We start from the raw sequence: 22,553 nt of genomic DNA, 5'->3' as shown, positions 1-22,553 counted from the left end.
TTTGGTAATGGAGCCTCTCGCTGGCCACACAGCAGCAGAATAAGGCTTGCAAACGCACATTAATAATTTTATGTCTGGATTGAGCCCGTGTGTGCGCCGGCGTCCGTGGGGGGACTATTTGCATCGAAATCAATGGTGGTGTTGGAAAATAAAATCAGCAAACCAGTGAAAGTAAGAAATAGGACTGGTTAACCTCCACACCCTCGGTTATAGTTTGAGGTCAAATGTTGATTTGTGGATTAGCAGTGCGGGGTTAATCAGTCCGAGGAAATTGTTGATTCAAAACACACATGCAAACAACCCATGACCTGGTACTTTACTAGAAATCAGCATGACATGCACACCCACTCAATATGGGTGGATGCAGCGGCCTTCCAGAGTCCATCCAACCAGTTGTGTTTGCTGCCTACCGCTGTGAGAAATTCAAAGAAGAATGCATTTGATATTTTTGACTTGTTTAGGCTCCTCCTCTGAAGTCTGGGTTAAGTTCAGACCTGCCCAGTCATCCTTTTTACTGCCAGCTAATGTAGAGTTTCCTCAATTTTACAGCTCTTTCCACTTGTGCTTTTTTTTTTATGTCTGTCTGAGGCTAAAGCTGATAGGCATGACAGTAACACGGTTCAAATGTTCATCAGTAATACACGGTCCTTGCCTGCGTTGTATGACTTGTGAATCGAGGACCAATTTGACGCTTTGATGACCAAAGACAGCCTGCAGCAGAATTCAGAAACGGTGTCAGAGAACGAGTTCTCACAGTGTGACCCACATTTAAAAGCCAGTCCATCACACATGAATCAATACACCAGTCAACTGTCGTTCTGAATAAAGTTCAGTTTGAAGATTTTTTTTTAAAATTCTTTTATTTTTTAAATGCTTGGAAGCACTGCTGCAGTGGTCACACAGTGGTCTGGTTTTCTGTGAAATATCTTTGGATTTTCAGACAGGGAGCTCTGAGACTCACCTGAAACTCTCAGGATCATGAGCATTTTTACTCTTCTTTCATGTATTTCAGACAAAATGATTCGGAAAGAATATAATAAATGGGAAAATCAATGTTTTGATCTAATCTACACGGATCTGAACACTTGTGTGTTGCTTGTGTCTTTGTCTGTATCTGCAGGGGACAAAGATGGCAGCAAGGTAACGACAGTTGTGGCCACCCCAGGCCAAGGCCCCGACCGGCCACAGGAAGTCAGCTACACGGACACCAAGGTCATCGGCAATGGCTCTTTTGGCGTCGTCTACCAAGCTAAACTCTGCGACTCTGGAGAGCTGGTGGCCATCAAGAAGGTCCTGCAAGACAAGAGGTTTAAGGTAAAACTTGTTATGACTGAGAACAGCTGCAGGCGTAATTGACGAGTGTGCATATAAACACAAACTCAATGTTTACCCTCCAAATCACCCTTTTTTTTCTTTTCTTTCTTTTTTTTTTTTTTTAAAACAAAAAATCCATGCTATCAGAGTCGAGATGTGTGGCATTAATGAATGTTCCGGGGTAACCGTGAAAGAGACATGAATGGAGAGATCTTTCACACGAACGGGGAGATCAGAGAAGCTGTGAAACAAAAGAAAACAAAAGAAGAGCGGGAAAGTTTGTCATTCAACACATTCCTACTTTAAAGCGTGTCTTTTCTTCTTCTTGCAGAGAATGTGCGTGTTTGTGTAGTAGTGGAGCGGAGGTCTTTTCTCACACCGACAAACTCAAACACATAAATACTCCGTCATCCGTCAGCTTGCAAATGTCATGTTTCTTTCCAAGTAGAGCTCTGCTGGAAATCTCCTCCTGTGCTTTGAATAGATTTGGCTGATGGCTCGTTGTTCCTTCATTTGGGCAACATTGTCTTTGCTCCACTGGTTCATGGCCTCCGCTGAGTGTATATGGGTGGAAATAAGTGTCCCGAGGATCATGTGGATAGGATGTTTACATGAAAGACACAAACTTGGTAATAAGATGTATATAAGCAACATTAGCTGGGATTATTTTTGAGTGCTTAGGATAGCATATTTGGGTCTCTTGTTTCAGAAATCAGGATATGATGTTTATGTGGCAAAGACAAAATGGGATGCTTCAAAAACTCATGTTCATATAAACAAACTCATTGTCCCTGCCACTAGACCTCAGAAAGGAACGCTTGCAGAAGAGCTGTTTAGAGTTTCATCAAGTTTAAAGGCTTTAAAAAATGAGCTTCCACAGTATTTTAAGTGTGTGATCAGGCTGGGGGTAAACTGGGTAACAGCTCAAAGTGTTAATCTTGCAGTTGGTTATTTTATACATATGTATAATGTTTGTTAAATGGTTTAAATTCAAACCAGCGCTTCTTAACCTATTTCTGGGATGCTTCACTTAAAAAGCAGCCATAAACTCTAACACTGGGATCAAAGTTTTATTTATTAAAATACCAGGATACCATCAGTCAACTCGTGTTTGTTTCACTTTCACCAGAAAAATGATATCTGTTAACTTAGCTGGACTCCACATTTTTACCCAGGTCACCTACACCTACTACAGTGCAGTCTAATTAGGGATGTTATTGGATTTAGTGATACCAATACTATTATTGAGTCTGCTTAAAGGGCTTATTCTTTATCGATTCTCTTATTGATTGTTGATCAATTTTCTGAAAAATGGAGGCCCATTCTTGTTTTCAGCGGCCAGTATAGCAACAAAATATAAAAATAGCTTATGTTAGACTCAGGTACTCAACATGCTAAAGGAAGTTATTAAGCTTGCAGGTGTGTGATTATGGTGTACTGGACAGTTTAGTAGTGGTTCTTAACTGGAACTTGGTTCTTGAAATGTAAATCTATAGTAGTCACATGTTTCAGTTTCTTTAGGCTCCAGTCACACAGAATAGAAATCGGTCGGCAACCAAATGCAAACTTCAATTCAATTCCATTTTATTTATATCGTGCCAAATCACAACAACAGTGGCCTCAAGGCGCTTTATTTTGTAAGGTAGACCCTACAATAATACATACAGAGAAAAACGCAACAATTATATGACCCCCTATGAGCAAGCACTTTGACAGTGGCAGTGGGAAGGAAAAACTCTTTTAACAGGAAGAAACAGCCAGCAGAACCAGGCTCAGGGAGGGGCGGCCATCTACCGTGATCGGTTGGGGTAAGAGAAGGAAAACAGGATAAAAGACATACTGTGGAAGAAAGCCAGAGATTAATAACAAGTATGATTCAGTGCAGAGAGGTCTATTAACACATAGTGAGTGAGAAAGGTGACTGAAGAAGAACTACTCAATGCATCATGGGAATCCCCCAGCAGTCTACACCTATTGCAGCATAACTAAAGGAAGAATCAAGGTCACCTGGTCCAGCCCTAACTATATGCTTTAGCAAAAAGGAAAGTTTTAAGCCTAATCTTAAAAGTAGAGATAGTGTCTGTCTCCCGAATCCAAACTGCAAGCTGGTTCCACAGAAGAGGGACCTGAAAACTGAAGGCTCTGCCTCCCATTCTACTTTTAAATACAGTGCGAGAGCAAAGTGCTCTAATAGGGTGATATGGTACTATAAGGTCATTAAAATAAGATGGGGCCTAATTATTTAAGACCTTGTATGTGAGGAGCAGGGTTTTGAATTCAATTCTGGATTTAGCAGGGAGCCAGTGAAGGGAAGCCAATATGGGAGAAATATGCTCTCTCTTTCTAGCCTTTTTTTGATTAACTGAAACCACTGTAAGCTACGGGAAATGCTGGTGAGTGGTTGCTACCTCCTTGGAATTGTCTTGGTTACAATAAGACAGCTTGTAGTTTGCAAGGGAGACGCAAACGTGTCCACAAACAGTGCCGCTGTGCACAGACTGGTGGTGAAACAGTGAAAAGTACAATACAAATGGAAACAAAGACGCTTAGCCTTGAAAGTAGAAGCTACACCTTTATGAAACATGTCAGCAGTAAAGCTTAATTTAGGCTTCTGCAGGAAATTTACGTCTTAACTTACATAGTAACTCCTTTTATCTCCACACTGCAACCTTTCACACCACTCGAGTGGTTGTGGTCGTCGACCCAACGTGTAGTTACGTTTCTCAGGAGGTGCCTGTCTGGCGTAGAGTTGAAATAGGATTCCGGTTATTGCGTACGTTACAATGTAGATCTGACGCAGGAGTATAATTTACATGTTAGGCTTAAACTTGAACTTTGTGTTTGTGTCAATGCAAACTAAGGGTGACCATGGCTGCCTGCTAGCCACGCAAGGAGGATTTTTTTTGTTTTGTTTTTTGGTGCAGCGCTGTCTTCGCAATCGACAACCCCTAGCGACAGCCAGCAACCTCCAACAACTTGTCAGCCAGGTAGGGAATACACATTTTTCCCGGCAACTGAAGGTTACCAGGGGCTCACCAGCCGACCTCTAGAGTTGCTGCCATTCCAACCACAACTGAAAGTCACACCTTAAAAAAAACGAGTGCACTATTGTCGTGTGAGACTATATATTTGTCATACACACAGACACTCAATACAGTAACAACTACCAGCTGAGTTGGGGTTGGTTTGACTGGGCTCTTCCAGCCTAAGCACAGCAATTACTTTGCAGCTCTGAATGGACTCACACTTAATTTCTAACCTCACAGGCAAAAATAAGAAGTTTTTGCAATGATTAAAGGAGATACATTTCAACTGTAAAATTACTGCAAAAAACAATTTATACCTTACATCTCTGACCTTGTGATGCTGTAAAGTTTGTGTACGTTCTACCCATAAGCTTTTATTTCACTGTGTGACAAGAGATGCTTTAATTGTAGACATTTGACTAGAGGAAAGGGGGGAAAAAAGCACAGACGTTACTAAAAATAGCAGGGGCTATGTCGTCAGACTATGGTTCCAGTAAACAATGGCTGCAAACCAGGAGAAGCAGTTCACATTTACATGCATTTAAAGTAAAACTGAAAATACAAAATGAAATGCTGGCATGAAGAAAAGAGGAAAAAAACGAACTAAAACTGTATTGACAATGATAAATGGGTAGGTTATGTGTCATACTACATACATGCCCCTGTTATAAATAAATAAATGAGTAGTATGTCTAATGGGAATTAAGTCTGTTAATATTTGATTTAAGCTTGGAAGGCAGAGCTATTCCCTTCTCGCTCATCATTTTATGTCCGTTATTCCCAGGAGGAGAACGCTCACTGTTGTCTTGTAGACTCCCATCCCGCTGCTCTTTTTCTTTTTACCCATAACTGTGAGAACTGCTCACAAAGTTCAGTCAAATCTATTTGCCTGTAGCGTTTTCACCCAACTGGTTCAGCTAAATGCTTGAGCTACTCAAAACCCTGGGTTTAACCTGTTGGAGATTCAGCACAGTTTTTCTTTTCCTCGGGATGTGCTAGTCCTTTGCTCTGTGAAGCCAGACAAGATGAATGATGTCACTTAATGGTGTAGGGGGTCGGACATCTGCCACCAAATTCGCGGTGCTCGTTGCGGACGCTCACACTGTCTTTTTGTGGCTCTGCGTGCCGGCCCCGGTGAAGTCACATCCTGCTCTTCCTGTTAGCCTGTGGTTAGCATGACGTGCTAGCAGGCCGCCTCCTCTTTTAAACAGCTCAGTGAAGCTCACGCTGGTTTGATTGTTCAGTTTCCTCTTTAGAGAAGACCCTCTGCCTCAGCTGGCTGTCGCTCTTTCCGCCTCGTCTTTCTCGCTGCCTCATCTGCACGTCCTCCTCATGAACAGCTTGTTAGGAAAAATGAAGCAAATGAGGGCTAAGACTCTTCACATGACTGTCAAGCATGCAGCGCGCGCGCGCGCACACACACGCGCGCACACACACACACACACACACACACACACACAAACACCTGCGTTCTATTTTCTTCTCCCCCACTTCAAAAGCCTTTTGTCCACACTTCTGCTTTTTTCCTGTCTGATTTAGTGCTCATCTGTGAAGTGAGCGTGGGTTGAGTAAACCATGCCAGTCAACATGTGTGAATGTTTTATTTTCTCTCACTGGCGCGCGCGCACACACACACACACGCACACACACACACACACACACACACACACACACACACACACACACACACACACACCCAATTCAAGTCAAACAGGGTAATCATGTGAATAGGCTTCTGGTTTAACTGTGAGGCTGCTTTGGTGGGCTCACAGTGTTCTTGTTGTCCATTATGGGATGGGTCCTTCTCCCATCCCAACTGAGGGATCACATATCAGTCTATCGGAAAATGGATGCTCGCATTAGACCTCGCTGTCACACAGACCGAGAGCACGCCTGATGACAGATACTTGTAAATATTGTTAACGAATAAAGAAAAATAACAAATCCTGTAAATACTCTGTAGCTGAAACCTGATCAATTTAACCCCGTAGGTTTTTTTTAAATTCATAAGTGTGTGTTTGACAGTTTTGAGTAATACACTTAGAGAAACCCCTTTGTTCTTTTATTTTGGATGATTTACAGTTTGAGTGGGCTTGAGAGGGACCGCAGGTCTATTTTAATTGCATTTAACTTATACATAAACAACATTTCTTCTCATTATTTATATTTAAACCACATCAGATTGATCATTTTTTTCATTTGTTTGATTGTACAAGTGCATTACAGTATTTATAATCAACTTATGTTCTCCCACAATGACAGCTCCGTATAATTCCCAAACACAATCCAAAATCTACATTGGTGCTGTAGGAAGCCATTTAAAACGACAAAACCAAGGAACTGGTTGACTCATCTGGAAGTATGAGATGGGAATAACTATAGTAGGACAGGGCTCGTGTTTGCGAAGGTTGTATTGTTCTGTGGCTTTGGCGTTCTTAATCTTTTTGGGATGCGGTTTGGTTTTGGCAGCATCAGCTGCGCGAGGCTCTCAGGTGTAGTCCTTGCAGCCGCTGCAAATCAAGTCATTTTTCTCTTTCCTCTCGGTCTCTGCTGTCTGTGCCGCTCACACTCTGGGGGATGATAGGTCAGCAGGATGGACTGCAGTATAACTGGAGCTGGGTTGGGCTTTACTCGACAGCCTTCCCACTCCTCCTCCATATGCTACTGTTTCTCTCTCTGTCTCTCACACAGAGACACACCCTCGGACACTCCAGCACAAAAAAGACGAGGGCGTTGCCTGCGGCCGGTCTTTGACCCCGTGTGCAGTGATGTCACTCGGTGATGTGGGGGGTTGTGTGTGTGTGTGTGTGTGTTTGGTTGTCGTGGCTGCGTAAAGGGTAAAAAAGCAGGGGGAAGACTGTGGGGATGATTTGCATCAGCTTAAGTGAATTAGACTGGGGGGTTGTCTGCAGGAGGCTATTGAGCTACCAGATGCTCTGTTGTGCTGCTGTTGTTTAGGTGGAGAGGACCTAACCCTGCTAACATGGGTTTAAAGCCTTATAAAGACAAGGACAGCTGCAAGCATCATCCCGACCCACGTAAGGGACTTTTCATGAGTCACAGCTTCAGACAGACAGTTCAAACCACGCAGTGTTTTGTCAACCACGTTTATCCATATTTCTTTTTACGAAAACCACTGATTTACAGGCAAAACTATGAGCTTAAAATCTTTTGGTTTGAGGAATTGGCATTTTTTTGTGTGTTGTTGCATATAATGAACAAACTTACCCATTCTGCTATCTTACACTGAGCTGCAAAACCAGTTGATGCCAGTCTGGAGGCTTTTAGAGGCTTTTGTAATGATCGTCTTGACTTGGACTTAAGAAGTTAAACAGTTATCAAAGCCACTGTTAAATAATACTATAAATTTTAGTTAATCATTAGATTAGTCAAAGAGGAAGATTAAATCTCTAGCTGCTGTGTTATATACTAAATAGTAGCACTTATGTTAAGCCTCCTTATTACAGAAGAGCAAAGAGAAGAACCTTCAATAAGTAGTTGTGTATTCCTACATAATGTGTTTTTACTCACAATGATACTAGACAATTTGTGGATGGATAAGTTGCTTAAAAGCACAACAGTCTCTTAACTTCGTAGTTTCAACTGATCACTCTCTGTTTAAAGTCCAAAGCTCACAAAGTAGTTTCTTTTGCCATCACATGTGCATCCAATTTAAACAACACAAAGATGATTTGCATGCGGTGCTTCTAAGCCAATCGTGAAACCTGTCTTTAGACAAGTTCAGACATGATGTTGAGTGGTTGACACTTGCTCTGGTAGCTTGTTAGTCAGCTGGACAGTCATGCAATTCTGTGCTTCCTTAATAACTTTGTCTGTGAATTAACTCTGTAACCAGTCTGGTTACAGGGGAATTAGACAGGAAGCTGCTGAGTTTCTTTGAGTGGAAATGTACATCTGATTTTTTTTTTCCATTAAAAGCATGCTGCATACTGATCATTGTGGCTATATTTGCCATCTTTATGTCACCAAAGTCACAGCGCTTGGTTTCTGAATGTAATCATATTTTTCCCAGAAGCTGCTAGCCTTCATCAAATACAAAAAGAAAGTAAATGTGGGCGGCAGTTCTTTTGTACATCTACAAGTGGACAGCTTCACTGAAAACCCACATCACAGCTATAGAATATGCTGCTCTAATACGTTTCTAATTGAAAATATTAAAATGTACTCATTCAAATTGCAGGACTTCTAACCAAAAGTCAGAATATTACGTAAGGAGTCCGCTTCACTGCTGCACACTGATGGTGCGTTTCTTTTCCACTTTGTCCCTGTACTGAGCTTTCTTCTCTGATCTCTGTGTTAGTTCTCCATATGCTTGTTACCCTCCATTTCTTTCTCGACACCGGGGCCACACAATGTTACACAAGCACTTTAGTCAACACTGAGCACTGTGGAAAAGAGGAGGAAGGAAAATGGAGAATGGGAGCAAATGTGGACTATAATGGAGCTGTTAAAGCTTTTTGTAATGCTTGAATTCCTGCCCAACCTTTGAGAAAATCCATACGCCCAACCTTTTTATGTATGGAAACACTGTATATGAATACAGATGGAGTGGTCTGACATTTTTTTTCTCGGCCTCTGGATTGTCTGACTACAGGGCCCAGAGCTTTACTCGAACCTTTCTGAACATCTTTTTTTTTTTTTGGACAACTCTTTTTCTGGGGCCATTTTCTGTAGGTGCTGGTGCTTTAAATGGGAATCGATGGCATGCAACCTTTTTTTTTGTTTGCTCTCTTCCCCTCCCTGTGGAAGTGTTTGTCTTGGTAACACACTGACCTGCCACAGTGATGCTATTGTGAAACCAGTTGACTAACGGAATGCGTTTTCTGTCATAAGACAGTCATAAGCAATATAAGGTTGATGGTTTATGTTAAACGTTTGGCTTGTCCAAACTGCACTCGTTGCTGTTGAACCCACTGAGGCTGACACGTAACGCTTCTGACATCTAGTTGTTTAAAAAAAGCTCAAAAGGAACTCTCCACAGTGTGCTAAAGGTTCAGTGGAAAGCTTTCATGATCTCCTGACCCTCTTTAGACCAACTGTGTTATGAAAGCTGTCTGAAGCATAAACATGAAGTATCTCTCACGCTTTTTCTGTTTTGTTTTCTTCTTTTGTTCAGAATCGTGAGCTGCAGATCATGAGGAAACTGGACCACTGCAACATAGTCCGCCTGCGCTACTTCTTCTATTCCAGTGGAGACAAGGTGAGTCGGCTCGGTGTGCTTCTTCTAATTCTTCATCTGACCGTGGGAGGATGCATATTTAATTCTGCACAAATATACAGGAAAAAATATTAACAGCCATCTGTTTAAATTGACTGTTCAGCATAATCTATTTTTTCCATCCTTGGAAAAGTATCGCACCTTGTGGCTGAGGAAGCGTATTCAAGGACGAGCCTTGCTTAGATTCCTCTTTTATGGGCCTTTTTAAGGTATCTTGGGGTCTTCTAAACAAAATAAAAGAAGATCTAAAATTCAATTTATTGACTCTGATTGCAGTAGCATAACACCAGCCTCTTCTACAGAGTATACACTAAATGTGCTCTGTGGACGCTGTACTTTCAGAAGCAGTTGAGCATTTTCTAGCTCAATCAACTTGTTCTGTGTTTAAAGGGACTGGACTCATAGCTTATTTCACTGAGTCCCATTCACAGGTCATTTTGTTGTATTTTGGAATCTGTTGTTTTCCTGTTTTTTTTATTTTTATTTTTTAATGTTTTCTCCTGGCCAGCTTAGCTGTAATAAATACAATAGTACATATCTTGCCTGGAAAGTCCCTCTCTGTGCCCTGCTGTCGGTCTTCGCCGAACATCAGAGGTCCCCTGGAGACTACACGGCTGTGCTATGTCATTCAGCTAGCTTACAACGGGCAAAGGTCTGTGTGTCAAATATAGAACCACGTGGACTTGGCTCACATGCTGTCGGGACTATACCCATGACACGGCAGTTAGGAATGCTTTCCTGTTGCTCACCTAGCGACACCAAGGAAAGCTGTTAAGGTTTGAAGGGAGGGGAGTGGACGGTGAGATGGTCAGAGGGCATCGGCTAATTATAGATCCACTCGAGCTCTCCCTTCCGCGCCGTGCAAGCTCCAAGCCTGTCCCAGGCTCTCGTCACACACCCACTGAATTCTTGGTATACTGACACAACGCCCCAGGCGACATGTTACACAAATCACCTAACACGCTGCCAACTTTTTTTTATATTGCACAAGTTTCATGTGACTGTACCATTGCATCCACCTTTACATCACTTTCTTGTATAAGTCCCCCCCACCACCCCTTCTCTTCGCCCTCTCCTCACCATGTCTAATTATGGAGACCGGCACCATGTTTTTGGTATGGGATTTTACCACCCATAGAGCTGCTGAGAGGTAGTGAAGTAGCCAAAAGGCAATGTGAAAGGGATGGAGAGTTTCAGGCATGTTGATGGATTGATGGCAGATGGGTTTAAAATAAGTACGGGAAGAAAAAAGACATAGACAAAGAGATGACATGAGAAGAGGTCAGGTGTGTAGGTGCCACTGGTGTCCTGAAATGAGGGTTCATGTTGGGTGCAGCTGTGAGACAGGCAGGGACTGTTGCTACAGTAGCTGTCAGTGTGTGCACAGGTAGTCTTATATAAGTGCTGGCATGTGGCGTGCCTGATGCACACAGTGTGCTTTTGCTTTTACCCTTTAACCACTTGTATAATGCTGTGTTTAAACAGAAGGCCACCGGTCCAAACAGCGTAGGCAGGGAAGCATAGTCGCTTGACTTTTAACTATGAAATCGCTCAGAGGGTGCTTGGAACGTACTCTGCTGACATGTAGCTGCCCTGTGCTGCATTTCTTCTTAAAATCACATATATTTACACACTGATTGCTTTCAGTAACATGAAAAAAATTAAGATAACATTCTTGGCAGCAGATTGACACTACAGTTTTTTTTTTTCTGTTGTAACAGACTTGAAGACAAAGTTCAGTTCATTTTCAGGTTACTGACTGAACGGTGATTAGAAATATGAGAGGCAGAGTTCAAAAACCAGCTAATTAATTGTTCATAGGTGACGAATCTGCATTAAAATTAACTTGCACTCTCACTTGCAACTTCCACTGGCACATCTAGCACTAGGACCACCTTTGGTCTTCAGAACTACCCTAATTCTCTGTGTCTTAGAATAAATAAGCCACTTGAAACATTCCTCATTGACTTTGGTCCATGTTGACATGCTGTGGTGTTTTAACAATGCTCAGCTGGTACTAAGGGACCCAAAGTGTGCCAAGAAAACACCCCCCTCATCTTTACACCATCATCAAGCCAAAACCACTGATAGCAAGCAGGATGGATCCACAGAAGAATCCACTGAGACCTCTCAACAGAAAGTGAGGAATCTTAGACCATCTGGTATTTTTTCCCCCCCAATCTTCTGTTGTCCAGTTTTGTTGAGCCTTTGTCAGCTGTAGCTTTAGTTTTCTGTTCTCAGCTGACACGAGCAGCTCCCAGCGTGCTCTTTTGCTGCTGTAGCCCATTTCCTTCCAGATTTAATGTGTTGTGCATTCAGAGATGCTCTTCTGCTTTTGTTATTTGAGTTACTGTTGCCTTCCTATGAACTCGAAGAAATCTGGCCATTCTCCTCTGGCGAGGATCAGGATATTTTCGCCCAGAGAACTGCCGCTCACAGAATATTCTCTTTTTTTTTTTTTTTTTTCTTCAGACCATTTTCTATAAACCCTAGAGATGGCTGTGTGGGAATATCCCAGGAGATCAGCAGTTTCTGAAAAACTCAGCCTGTCTGGCACCAACAACAACGCCACATTGAAAGACACTTTAATCAGTGTTCTCCCCATTCTGATACTCAGTTTAAGTTGGTGCCATATCATTGACTGATTAGATATTTGCATTAATAAGCAGTTGAAAAGGTGTAACTCTAAAAAGTGTAGGAGTTTATTGAGGACTATGAAATGCATACAATTTGGTCTGGGCGTATGATTCTCGCTTGGGGTGTGAGAGGTCCTGGGTTCAAATCCCGGACGAGCCCCCAATTACGCCCCCAATTAAACATAAGAATAGACTTGTACATTACAATGGTGTAAAGAAATGGTAACTTAATGATAGAGCTGTGACTTTGGTTAATGTCATACATTAGTGTTGGAAATCACTTTGATCATGTCCAGTTAATTTAACGATGTGCAACAGATGCACTTTTCTAACGTGGGCATTGTAACTTTCCTGACTTCAACAGTGTCTTAAAACTGACATCATTATGTGATTCAGACAGGATTCAGGAGGGATGTGTAACGATGATGAGTTTTGTTAACATGGAACTCTCTTTAGACTTTAGTTAATACATCTTTTTTTATACTGCAGCTTACAAAGTGAGCAAATCAAAGTACGCTGTGTCACATCCTATTAGATTTTGATTCCTGTCGGAAAAACGTTTCCATGTTGGGGAAAATATATTGTACGTAATTAATAAAGCTATTGTTGTGCCACGTGCATAAGTGACGCTGATGGATGAATCCTGCTGCTCTGTGATGTTGCAGATATATAATAAACTCAGAGGAACGACTCCAGCACACACAAAGCTTAAAACTAAATTTCACCCCCTGTTATTGTTTTGTCAAAAACCCAAATCATATTTATTGCTCCCACTGAGTTTTGTTAATCTGTTATACTGAATGATACTGAATTGGAGGCCCTAATCTTTGGTGTCCACTATTTCTTCTCCACATTTATAATCAGTCTGGGTGATTAAGAATGTAACCCTGACTAGTTGTTGGAGGCATACATTCTTCTTCTTCTTCTTGTTATTGTGATTCTTGTTGAGGGCATTCCTCACATCAGTCTTTCCTTTTTCTTTTTTTTTGTGGGCTCAGAAACTGGCGACAAGAGAAACCACAGTCTAGTGCGTGCCTCTCCATTAATACTGCAACGAGTTACTTCAGATATGAAGCAGACGCTTTCAGATGCTGTCTGATAAGCAGAAAGACGTGCACGTCACAAACAGATTTAAGTGACGTGAATGACTCAACAACCTTGCGTGCTTGGTGAATTAGCTGGAAAGGAAAAGGGAACTGCTCTGGTTTTTTGTGGTATTTGTTGCTGGTGCCTTTAAAGGACTTTTAACAACTGATTTTTAAAAGACAAAATAAAAAAATGTGTATTTTCTGTATGAGAAATAAATCTACATCAAGTTTTCAGTTATTTATTATGTTAGATTATGTTGCACTTGGATGGTGCATATTTTTAAATGAAGTGCAGTGAACTTATGAACTGATGGGTTGACAATGAGCCTGTGTGGCTATTTATGAGTTCAGCTGAAGGATGGTTGTGTAAACATACAAAACGAATAGGCCCAGGGGCACCTCTTCTGCCTCCGGTCCTCCTGACTGGTTGATCCGGCTGTGGATAACATACCAGTGTAGCTTTCTGTTTCTTTCTGGCTTTTTTTTGAGCTATTAAATCAGTGATTCCAGATTTTAATAGAGACACTGTGGTTGAATAGCCTTGCATCTAGATAATGAATCTGGTAGAGCTGCCACTGGATTTCCCAGGAGCCAGTGAGAGACAGGTGAGAGTTTATGGCTGTGGCTGACATATCTGGCATTGCTCCTGCACATATTAAAGACTTATTCTTAGATTCGTAGTGCCATGTTGCAGCCTTCATTAGCGTGGGCCAAAATAAGGACTCAGTTAACGTCCCTCACATCTTGCTCGAGCTCCGTCTGTGCCGCTGTCTGCCTTCCTTGATTTCACAGACTCATTTGCGCTCACAGTTGTGTAATTTCCTCCCATAATATGCATTTAAATATGCTTCATAATGTCAACACAGAAGCGCAAACACACATGCTAATAAAAGCTTTGCTTGTGAAGACTGACATGCAAACTGTGCGTTACATACTGAAGACTGCTAAGCTTACTGACAGATAGCGTAGCCAGGTTTTCTCACCAAATTAGAGGCTGGGTTGCTTAGCTGGGAGTGAACAAGGAGCCAATCGGATCCTGCCTGGCTAACCTCCGGGAACAAGCCAAGGAAGTGGCTTTGTAGTGAGGCAGGAAGTGAGTCATCGCTGTTGCTAGGCTAAATATAGCTTTAGTGGCACCAGAAGGAGGTGTAATGGGCTCTCCAGACGTCACAATTCTTATCAATGGGAGTTTTGCTGGTGAACGAGGGATGGCTGTGTGCTATGATTGGTAGAAGAGAAAGGCACGCAGAGATCGCGTGCTAAGGAGTGAACGCGATGCCAGTGATGGATCAGTTTGTAAATGAAGCTATACTCACCAGTATCGGAAACCCTGTGCGTGCCTGTCCATCTGTCTTCCAGGAGTCAAGGCCCTGTACTTCGCTCGCTGTCTGTGTATGTGTCCAGTCATCTGAGTGTGAACAGGAGAGAGCTGTCAGGACAAAGCAGGACACTGAGCTGACAGAAGTGTACCGCACAGTCTGTCTGGAGGCTCTTCACAGGCCCAGCTCACTCATTTTGCTTTGCAGACCTGCAGGGAGCCAGCGCCTAAGCTGCATGTTGGGCAGCGTTGCTAACAGATGGGGAAAAGGAGGCAAAAGGAATCCAGACACTCAGTCCCAGACTAGATAGGAGGGAGAGAAGAAAGCAAGGAATAATTTAATTAAAGTGCAATTTAAAAGCTCAGATTTATTTATTTATTTTTTTTACTCAAAGAGGGATGTCTCATGGGTGTCTGTGCAGATACTGTTCAATACCAGTCAGTGCTACATGATTACATGTAGCAGTATGCGCTCACCGCCCACTGATCCTCTCAAAGATGTCATGATGAGGGAACACATGAGGTATATAGCTTTGCAGATGCAGTTACAGTGTGGGCGATGGGCCGCTGTTATCAAAAATGCAGTTTATCACAGTATTACATGCGCCTACACAGAAGACACACCCATGTGAAGTCCATTTACACTTTATCTTACATTTATGTTTGAAACGAGTGAAGGAGCCTTCTGCCAGTGATAAACAGTGAACGCACACAACTTATATTTTGAAGGCGAGTCAGTTGTGTTGCAAAGATTAAATACTGCATCAGCAAATCCCTTGAAAGAAAAGCAACACCATCAATAAAGCGATGGCCAGGTTTAGCTTCTCGCTCTGCTTCATATACCTCAGCTGTATTTAAAACACATCAGTGGCCCGCAGTGTTGCATGGCTGCCATGTTTCTTCACTACAACATGGCCTGTGTAGTTTATTTTGGGTTAGTCCCGCCTCACCATTTTGGTGCTATGAATACTTACTAGAGCATCAAATGTGTACCAATACCCTGGTGAGAAAAGTCCCCTCCACTAAAGCTCAGCTTGCTCTAGTTTGAGCAATATTAGATCAAATTTGCTCTGTCCAGTGGTTTGGGCATTTTTCATAAGACCACAATTTGTGATTAAGTGGCTGTTGAATGATTTATGCAGATGGGAGGGAAGTCAAAGTATTAAGAGAGACAGCAGGACTGTGGTTGTGCTAATATTTTGTAGAGAATGCATGAAAAATATATAAATTCCAGGTTTGTCTTCTAGAAAAGTGCTCAGTTTGTTACATTGTTACTACTACTGGTATTCTGTTACTGGTTTTATTGTTAGCATTAAATGCTTAGAAGAAGACACTTCTTCTGATGATGGACATTTTCCAAAAAACACCACTGATCACTCAGTGCTGATTTATTCACATCACCCTCAACATGGGCATAGTGTTTTATGCAGAGGCCTCTGCTGTTCCTCCTAGCATGCAATCAGAGCCTGAGCAGGCTAGTTGTCAATGCGTCACGTATGCGTTTGTGAGTAACCTTCCTCCTGAATTTTTAAAGTATTTCTTAACTCTTGCATTTTAGCCTTATATGATTTACAGCCTCCCAAGCTTGAGTTCCTCAAGACACTCTAATGGCTTACTTTGGGCTCATTCTGGCCATATTTAAAGGAAATGGGAAGTCTAAGAATAATTGGGTGGAGAACCCCCCAGATACAGCATCCTTTCATGGTCAGTGCGCTCCAGAGTTCAATGTACACAACCCCGCCCTCCAGCACTGGTCTCGTCCAACCAGGAAACAAGGAAATGATATCACTGTCTGCGGCCACTGTCGGGGCAACGGCCGTTATGACGCACGGTTGTGTGCTTCCTGCCCACAGGGAGAGATACAATGGATTCCCAGTTAGGCTGCAAGAAAGCATCAATTACATCAGCATGAATACGGCTTCTTTCTTAGGAAAAGATGCATCACAGCTAAGAGGAGAGAGACAGGGTAATAGGATGGGGATACATATTTAGATCACAAGTTTTGAGTTAAATTCATGCATTTTCCAAGATTGTGTTGTTTTTCTTAACATGTTTAGATTACAAGTGTCTTTTCTATACAGTTTACATGATTTCTGTCAGTGTAACCATGTTTTTTTCTTTTCTATTGTTGCTTCTCACCGACAGAAAGATGAAGTGTATCTGAATTTGGTTCTGGATTACGTGCCTGAGACCGTCTACAGAGTGGCCAGACACTACAGCCGAGCCAAACAGACTCTGCCTATGGTTTATGTGAAGGTAAAAGCTCTGTCTGTTTAACAAGGCTGAAAAACACAGTTTAAAGTGAACTTGACGGACATGTTTCCAATCTCATATTTTTTATTCTTGGAGTCTACTATAGTAACTTTCAAAACAATCCTCATTGGTGGAGCTCCTTGGTTTATCCACTGACTGAAACAGTTCGCTTTAGCAAGCCTTCCTTTAATCCTGCTTACTTCTGATTGGTATCTCTTTGTAAACAGAAGGTTAAAACGGAGCATGGGCGGATGTACTATGAGATGACCATGTAACAATTCTGAAATACATAATAGTTAATCGAATATCTCTGGTAATTCTTACCGGTAGTTACAGCAACTTAGTTAAATCTGAGTTAGTCTGGTGAAAGCTGCAAGTATAAAGACTGTAGATATATCAGTAAAATGGGGTGCGGGCTTTTTGTGTGTGAATCAGTCGTGATAAATTTGGGCTTGGAGAATTGTTATACTTTTAATATGAGACAAGCTGCTTGTAGGTCCACTTTAACCACACTACCCCACTATGTGTCCTTTATCTTCACATTTCTTAAAGTACGTATTTTTCTTTTTTCTACAGAAAGAATATTATCAAATCAAAACATTTTTTTATTAAACAGCTGTGTTGGTATAAAATGTGGCTTAACTCTTCTAGTTGATTATGGGGCTCAGTTTTCATCCAGCATCATAAGATCCAGATTTCACTGAGCTGTGTTATCAGCTTGTTTTTGATAAAAGCTAATTTATCATATTTTGAGAGCTTCACTGCTAAACACTAAATATAAACAGCTCAACAAATGAAAATTTTTGTCCTTGCATATCCCATCTATTTTTGCCCGTAGACGACTTTTACTAACTTTTTAACGTTGTGTTTTGTACAGATCTTAGATTTAGCTAAAAATCATAAAAAATCTCAGAAACAATCTCTGTCTTCAGATTTCTTTTACACAATGTGAAACTTTACTGCTTTGTTGGTTTGCATCGTGTGTGCACACATGAGATGCTACTTTTTAGGACTTACTTAGATGACAGATGTGCGAAACAAATTGGGAATAATTAGCAGAGGCACAAAAAAACCTCCATCTGAAGGACTTTTCTGTATCAATGAAGCAATTAAAAATAAAGCACACCTACTGTTTACTACACCTGCTGTTCCACTGAGCAAATTCTCTGCTCAGTTCTCTTTGAAAGTAAATCCACCATTGTAATATTAATTAGGATTAAACAACTAGTTCACTGTGTTAACAAGTAAAACATTTTTTGATCTTATTTGTAAGAATAGATTGACCTGAGGCGGCAAATTTGAAACAAGAAATGAGTTTGGATTTAAAAATTTGCTTTCATTTTAAAACGTGTGTGTCTATAAAAACACTTCATATACTTAATTTTATCTCTACAAAAGCTGAGTGACAATGTTTAGGAGTTAAAAGAAACAGTGTGTGAAACTGGAGTCTAAACATTTGCTGTAAAACTCATTCTCTGGAGCTGAAATACAGCCCAGAGTTTCTATATTTTAGTGCTGTAATGGAAGTTTGCTGTTTCTCTAACCTCTGTGTGTGTATTTGTGTGTGTGTTTTCCTGTGTAGTTGTATATGTACCAGCTCTTCAGGAGCCTGGCCTACATTCACTCGTTTGGTATCTGCCATCGGGACATCAAACCCCAGAATCTGCTGCTGGATCCAGAGACGGCTGTTCTTAAGCTCTGTGACTTTGGCAGGTGAGGGACAGTCATGTTTTACACTGATCTGAGTTTTTTCTTTTCTTGGCATTTACAAAAGATGTTCACATTGGTACCGCTGTGATGTCCGATAACATAAAAAGTGAGCGCCAGCAACCAGTTAGCTTGGCTTAGCATGGACAGTGGAAATAAAGGAATGGGTCTTCTGGATCTGTGTGAAGGTTTCAGAAGGCTTCTAAGTAACATTGCTGCTCATCCTCAGTATTTAGCAGTGTCCTGAAGACAGCAAATCACACACTGTAACTATGCACAACCAAGAAAAAGGCCCTGTAACACTGCTGTACATCATTCTTACACCAGATCATGTTGGAATTAAGCAAACGAGACTGACCCCTGTTTACATCTCTTCTCATATGACTTTATATTTATGAGCATGAGAATGAAATCAGTCTCCAGCTCTAAACATACCTAGTCAGTCTGTTTCCCCAAATGTTACTCTCTTCCTTTTGAAGAGTTTCACCCTTAAGCTGATGCACACTGTGTGGCTGCCTGGTTGAACTGAGAAAATAGGTGAGGCCATAGTTAAAGTCATGTGGTGCCATGAGTCTAGGTTTACTCTGTTCCTGGGAGATGAGCACACTGTACCCTGAAGAGAGGTAGATAAAAGTGATGCAGCCACCATCATTGTCATCATACCTGTACCTGCCCTACAAGCCTGTGGAAGCAGTGTTATGATCTGGGGTTGCTTCAGTGTCTCAGGTCTAGGTTCAGCAACATTATCTGCCCAAACATGAGGACAGCGGCTACCTGAACGTGCCGAATAATCAGGTTTTTTCCTTGTTCAATGGAACGGGCACATTCCAAGATGACAATGTCAGGATTCACTGGGTTTAAATTGTGAAAAGAGTAGTTGAGAGAGCACGAGACATCATTTTCACACAGAGTCCAGACTGTATCTCCACTGAGAAGCTTTGGGATGTGCTGTAGAAGACTTTCAACCAACTGTCCAATTTGTTCAGTTTGTTAGTGGAAAAACGTGAACCACCTCTGGAGTGAAAATGTCGTAATAAATGTTGCTTAAACGTATCAAAACAATGCCATGGAGAATGCAACGCCTAAATCCAGCAACATAATAATGTGGGAGCTGTTTTCAGGCGCATTATAAAGGCTCTAGAAAGTGTGCAAAAGTCAAACTGAGATCAGCGTGCGTTGTCGAAAACAGATGATTTATTTACTTTTCATTCGTTAGCATAAATGCTGATTATATTTGTAGCAGAAATGTAGAAATCTTCCTTTTAGCTGTGTGTTTGATTGGATATGAAGTCCACTGAGGTTTTATCACACGTGTAAATCCTCAGTACTGGGTGTTTCTTCAGGTTCATTTTTTCCCTTTTTTTTGAAGTATGCAGATGGTGGTGATGATGATTATTTGCTATGATTTTGTGTGCAGCGCTAAGCAGCTGGTCCGTGGAGAGCCTAACGTGTCCTACATCTGCTCTCGCTACTATCGAGCCCCTGAGCTGATCTTTGGTGCCACTGACTACACTTCCAGCATAGGTAGGCTAACTCGAGCAACAACTCTCGCTGCCTGACACATGCACATTCATCAGGAAATTATGAGATCGTGTGTTACTTATGATAAATGGACTGGTTCTTATATAGTGCTTTTCTACTCTGGTTCAGCACTCAAAGGAGTTTATAAGCTTTACAGCAAGTCGTCATTGCTCCTCTTCTGCTTTTACAATCGGACTCCTGCCTTGTCCTTTAGATGTGTGGTCAGCCGGCTGTGTACTGGCAGAGCTGCTCCTGGGACAGCCGATCTTCCCTGGTGACAGCGGAGTGGACCAGTTGGTGGAAATCATCAAGGTAATGACCGTACTAACCGAGAGTATTCCAATATTCCCAAACAAATACAGCTTCAAGTTGGATGTAATATTACTCGGGCTAATGGTTCCACCCGTGTGTTTCAGGTTCTCGGCACCCCGACCCGAGAGCAGATCCGTGAGATGAACCCCAACTACACTGAATTCAAATTCCCCCAGATCAAGGCACATCCATGGACTAAGGTGAGTCAACAGGTACAGGAGCCCTTTTACTTCTTTAAGATCCACCGCAAAAGCATTCTGCCATTCCTGTTTTGCCTGCATGCTTCGCAACCATCCAACATCATCATCTTCATCTAACAGACCTGCATGTGAAATAGTTAATGCCATAAATGCACAGAGTTCTAAAAAATAAAAGATGCAAAGAATTTGCATTTACTGAAAATTTACTGAACTCAGCTCAGACTTATCTCCCTCAGATCGAGATTATGGAATCAGCAGCACTCGTGCTCAGAGCAGATGTGCTGACTGGTAGCTAGCAGCAATGTGCGGATGTGCAAATCAAATATTGAGCACCAGGCAACGAATCTGAGGCGCCGTGTACTTTTTTTGCATCAACTGTTTCAAACTCGGGGGGGGGGGCGATGGATGAAGGCCTTGAAATCCTTCTCAGTGTTCCCGAACGTGCCATGCAGTTGTGTGATTTCTTGGTGTTGATGCTGCCAAAGATGCTTTTGTTTAAATGTTTAGTGAGAGTCTTGACCAAATCACATCAGCCAGACAACTGGCATCCTTAACTGAGAGTAAGGGTTTTTTTATTTCTCCAATTTTGAATAAGTCAGTCCTGAATTTTATATTAAATTTATACAGTGGGGCAAAAAAGTATTTAGTCAGCCACCGATTGTGCAAGTTCCCCCACCTAAAATGATGACAGAGGTCAGTAATTTGCACCAGAGGTACACTTCAACTGTGAGAGACAGAATGTGAAAAAAAAATCCATGAATCCACATGGTAGGATTTGTAAAGAATTTATTCGTAAATCAGGGTGGAAAATAAGTATTTGGTCAATAACAAAAATACAACTCAATACTTTGTAACATAACCTTTGTTGGCAATAACAGAGGTCAAACGTTTACTATAGGTCTTTACCAGGTTTGCACACACAGTAGCTGGTATTTTGGCCCATTCCTCCATGCAGATCTTCTCGAGAGCAGTGATGTTTTGGGGCTGTCGCCGAGCAACACGGACTTTCAACTCCCGCCACAGATTTTCTATGGGGTTGAGGTCTGGAGACTGGCTAGGCCACTCCAGGACTTTCAAATGCTTCTTACGGAGCCACTCCTTTGTTGCCCGGGCAGTGTGTTTTGGATCATTGTCATGTTGGAAGACCCAGCCTCGTTTCATCTTCAAAGTTCTCACTGATGGAAGGAGGTTTTGGCTCAAAATCTCACGATACATGGCCCCATTCATTCTGTCCTTAACGCGGATCAGTCGTCCTGTCCCCTTGGCAGAAAAACAGCCCCATAGCATGATGTTTCCACCCCCATGCTTCACAGTAGGTATGGTGTTCTTGGGATGCAACTCAGTATTCTTCTTCCTCCAAACACGACGAGTTGAGTTTATACCAAAAAGTTCTACTTTGGTTCCATCTGACCACATGACATTCTCCCAGTCCTCTGCTGTATCATCCATGTGCTCTCTGGCAAACTTCAGACGGGCCTGGACATGCACTGGCTTCAGCAGCGGAACAGGTCTGGCACTGCGGGATTTGATTCCCTGCCGTTGTAGTGTGTTACTGATGGTGACCTTTGTTACTTTGGTCCCAGCTCTCTGCAGGTCATTCACCAGGTCCCCCCGTGTGGTTCTGGGATCTTTGCTCACCGTTCTCATGATCATTTTGACCCCACGGGATGAGATCTTGCGTGGAGCCCCAGATCGAGGGAGATTATCAGTGGTCTTGTATGTCTTCCATTTTCTGATGATTGCTCCCACAGTTGATTTTTTCACACCAAGCTGCTTGCCTATTGTAGATTCACTCTTCCCAGTCTGGTGCAGGTCTACAATACTTTTCCTGGTGTCCTTCGAAAGCTCTTTGGTCTTGGCCATGGCGGAGTTTGGAGTCTGACTGTTTGAGGCTGTGGACAGGTGTCTTTTATACAGATGATGAGTTCAAACAGGTGCC

General features: G+C 42.1%; 1 protein-coding gene across 3 annotated transcripts in view; it reads left to right on the top strand.

Annotated features, from left to right (window-relative positions):
* The window catches only part of gsk3ba (glycogen synthase kinase 3 beta, genome duplicate a), a 35,448-nt gene that overhangs the window by 6,884 nt on the left and 6,011 nt on the right, over positions 1 to 22,553 (top strand). For 2 of the 3 annotated variants that reach the window (XM_085433756.1, XM_085433759.1), the window contains exons 2-8: positions 1,121 to 1,314; positions 9,478 to 9,561; positions 16,767 to 16,877; positions 18,457 to 18,587; positions 19,999 to 20,105; positions 20,317 to 20,414; positions 20,519 to 20,626. In XM_085433756.1, coding sequence (XP_085289882.1) covers positions 1,121 to 1,314; positions 9,478 to 9,561; positions 16,767 to 16,877; positions 18,457 to 18,587; positions 19,999 to 20,105; positions 20,317 to 20,414; positions 20,519 to 20,626 — 833 coding nt within the window. The remainder of the gene's footprint in view (positions 1 to 1,120; positions 1,315 to 9,477; positions 9,562 to 16,766; positions 16,878 to 18,456; positions 18,588 to 19,998; positions 20,106 to 20,316; positions 20,415 to 20,518; positions 20,627 to 22,553) is intronic. The other variant, XM_085433757.1, reaches the window with a different exon arrangement.

The sequence above is a fragment of the Copadichromis virginalis genome, linkage group LG16, assembly GCF_057382275.1.
Source record: "Copadichromis virginalis isolate Kocher_CV1m ecotype Utaka linkage group LG16, C_Virginalis_male_GT1.1, whole genome shotgun sequence".
Lineage (NCBI taxonomy): Eukaryota > Metazoa > Chordata > Actinopteri > Cichliformes > Cichlidae > Copadichromis > Copadichromis virginalis.
This window is presented reverse-complemented; position numbering and strand designations above follow the sequence as displayed.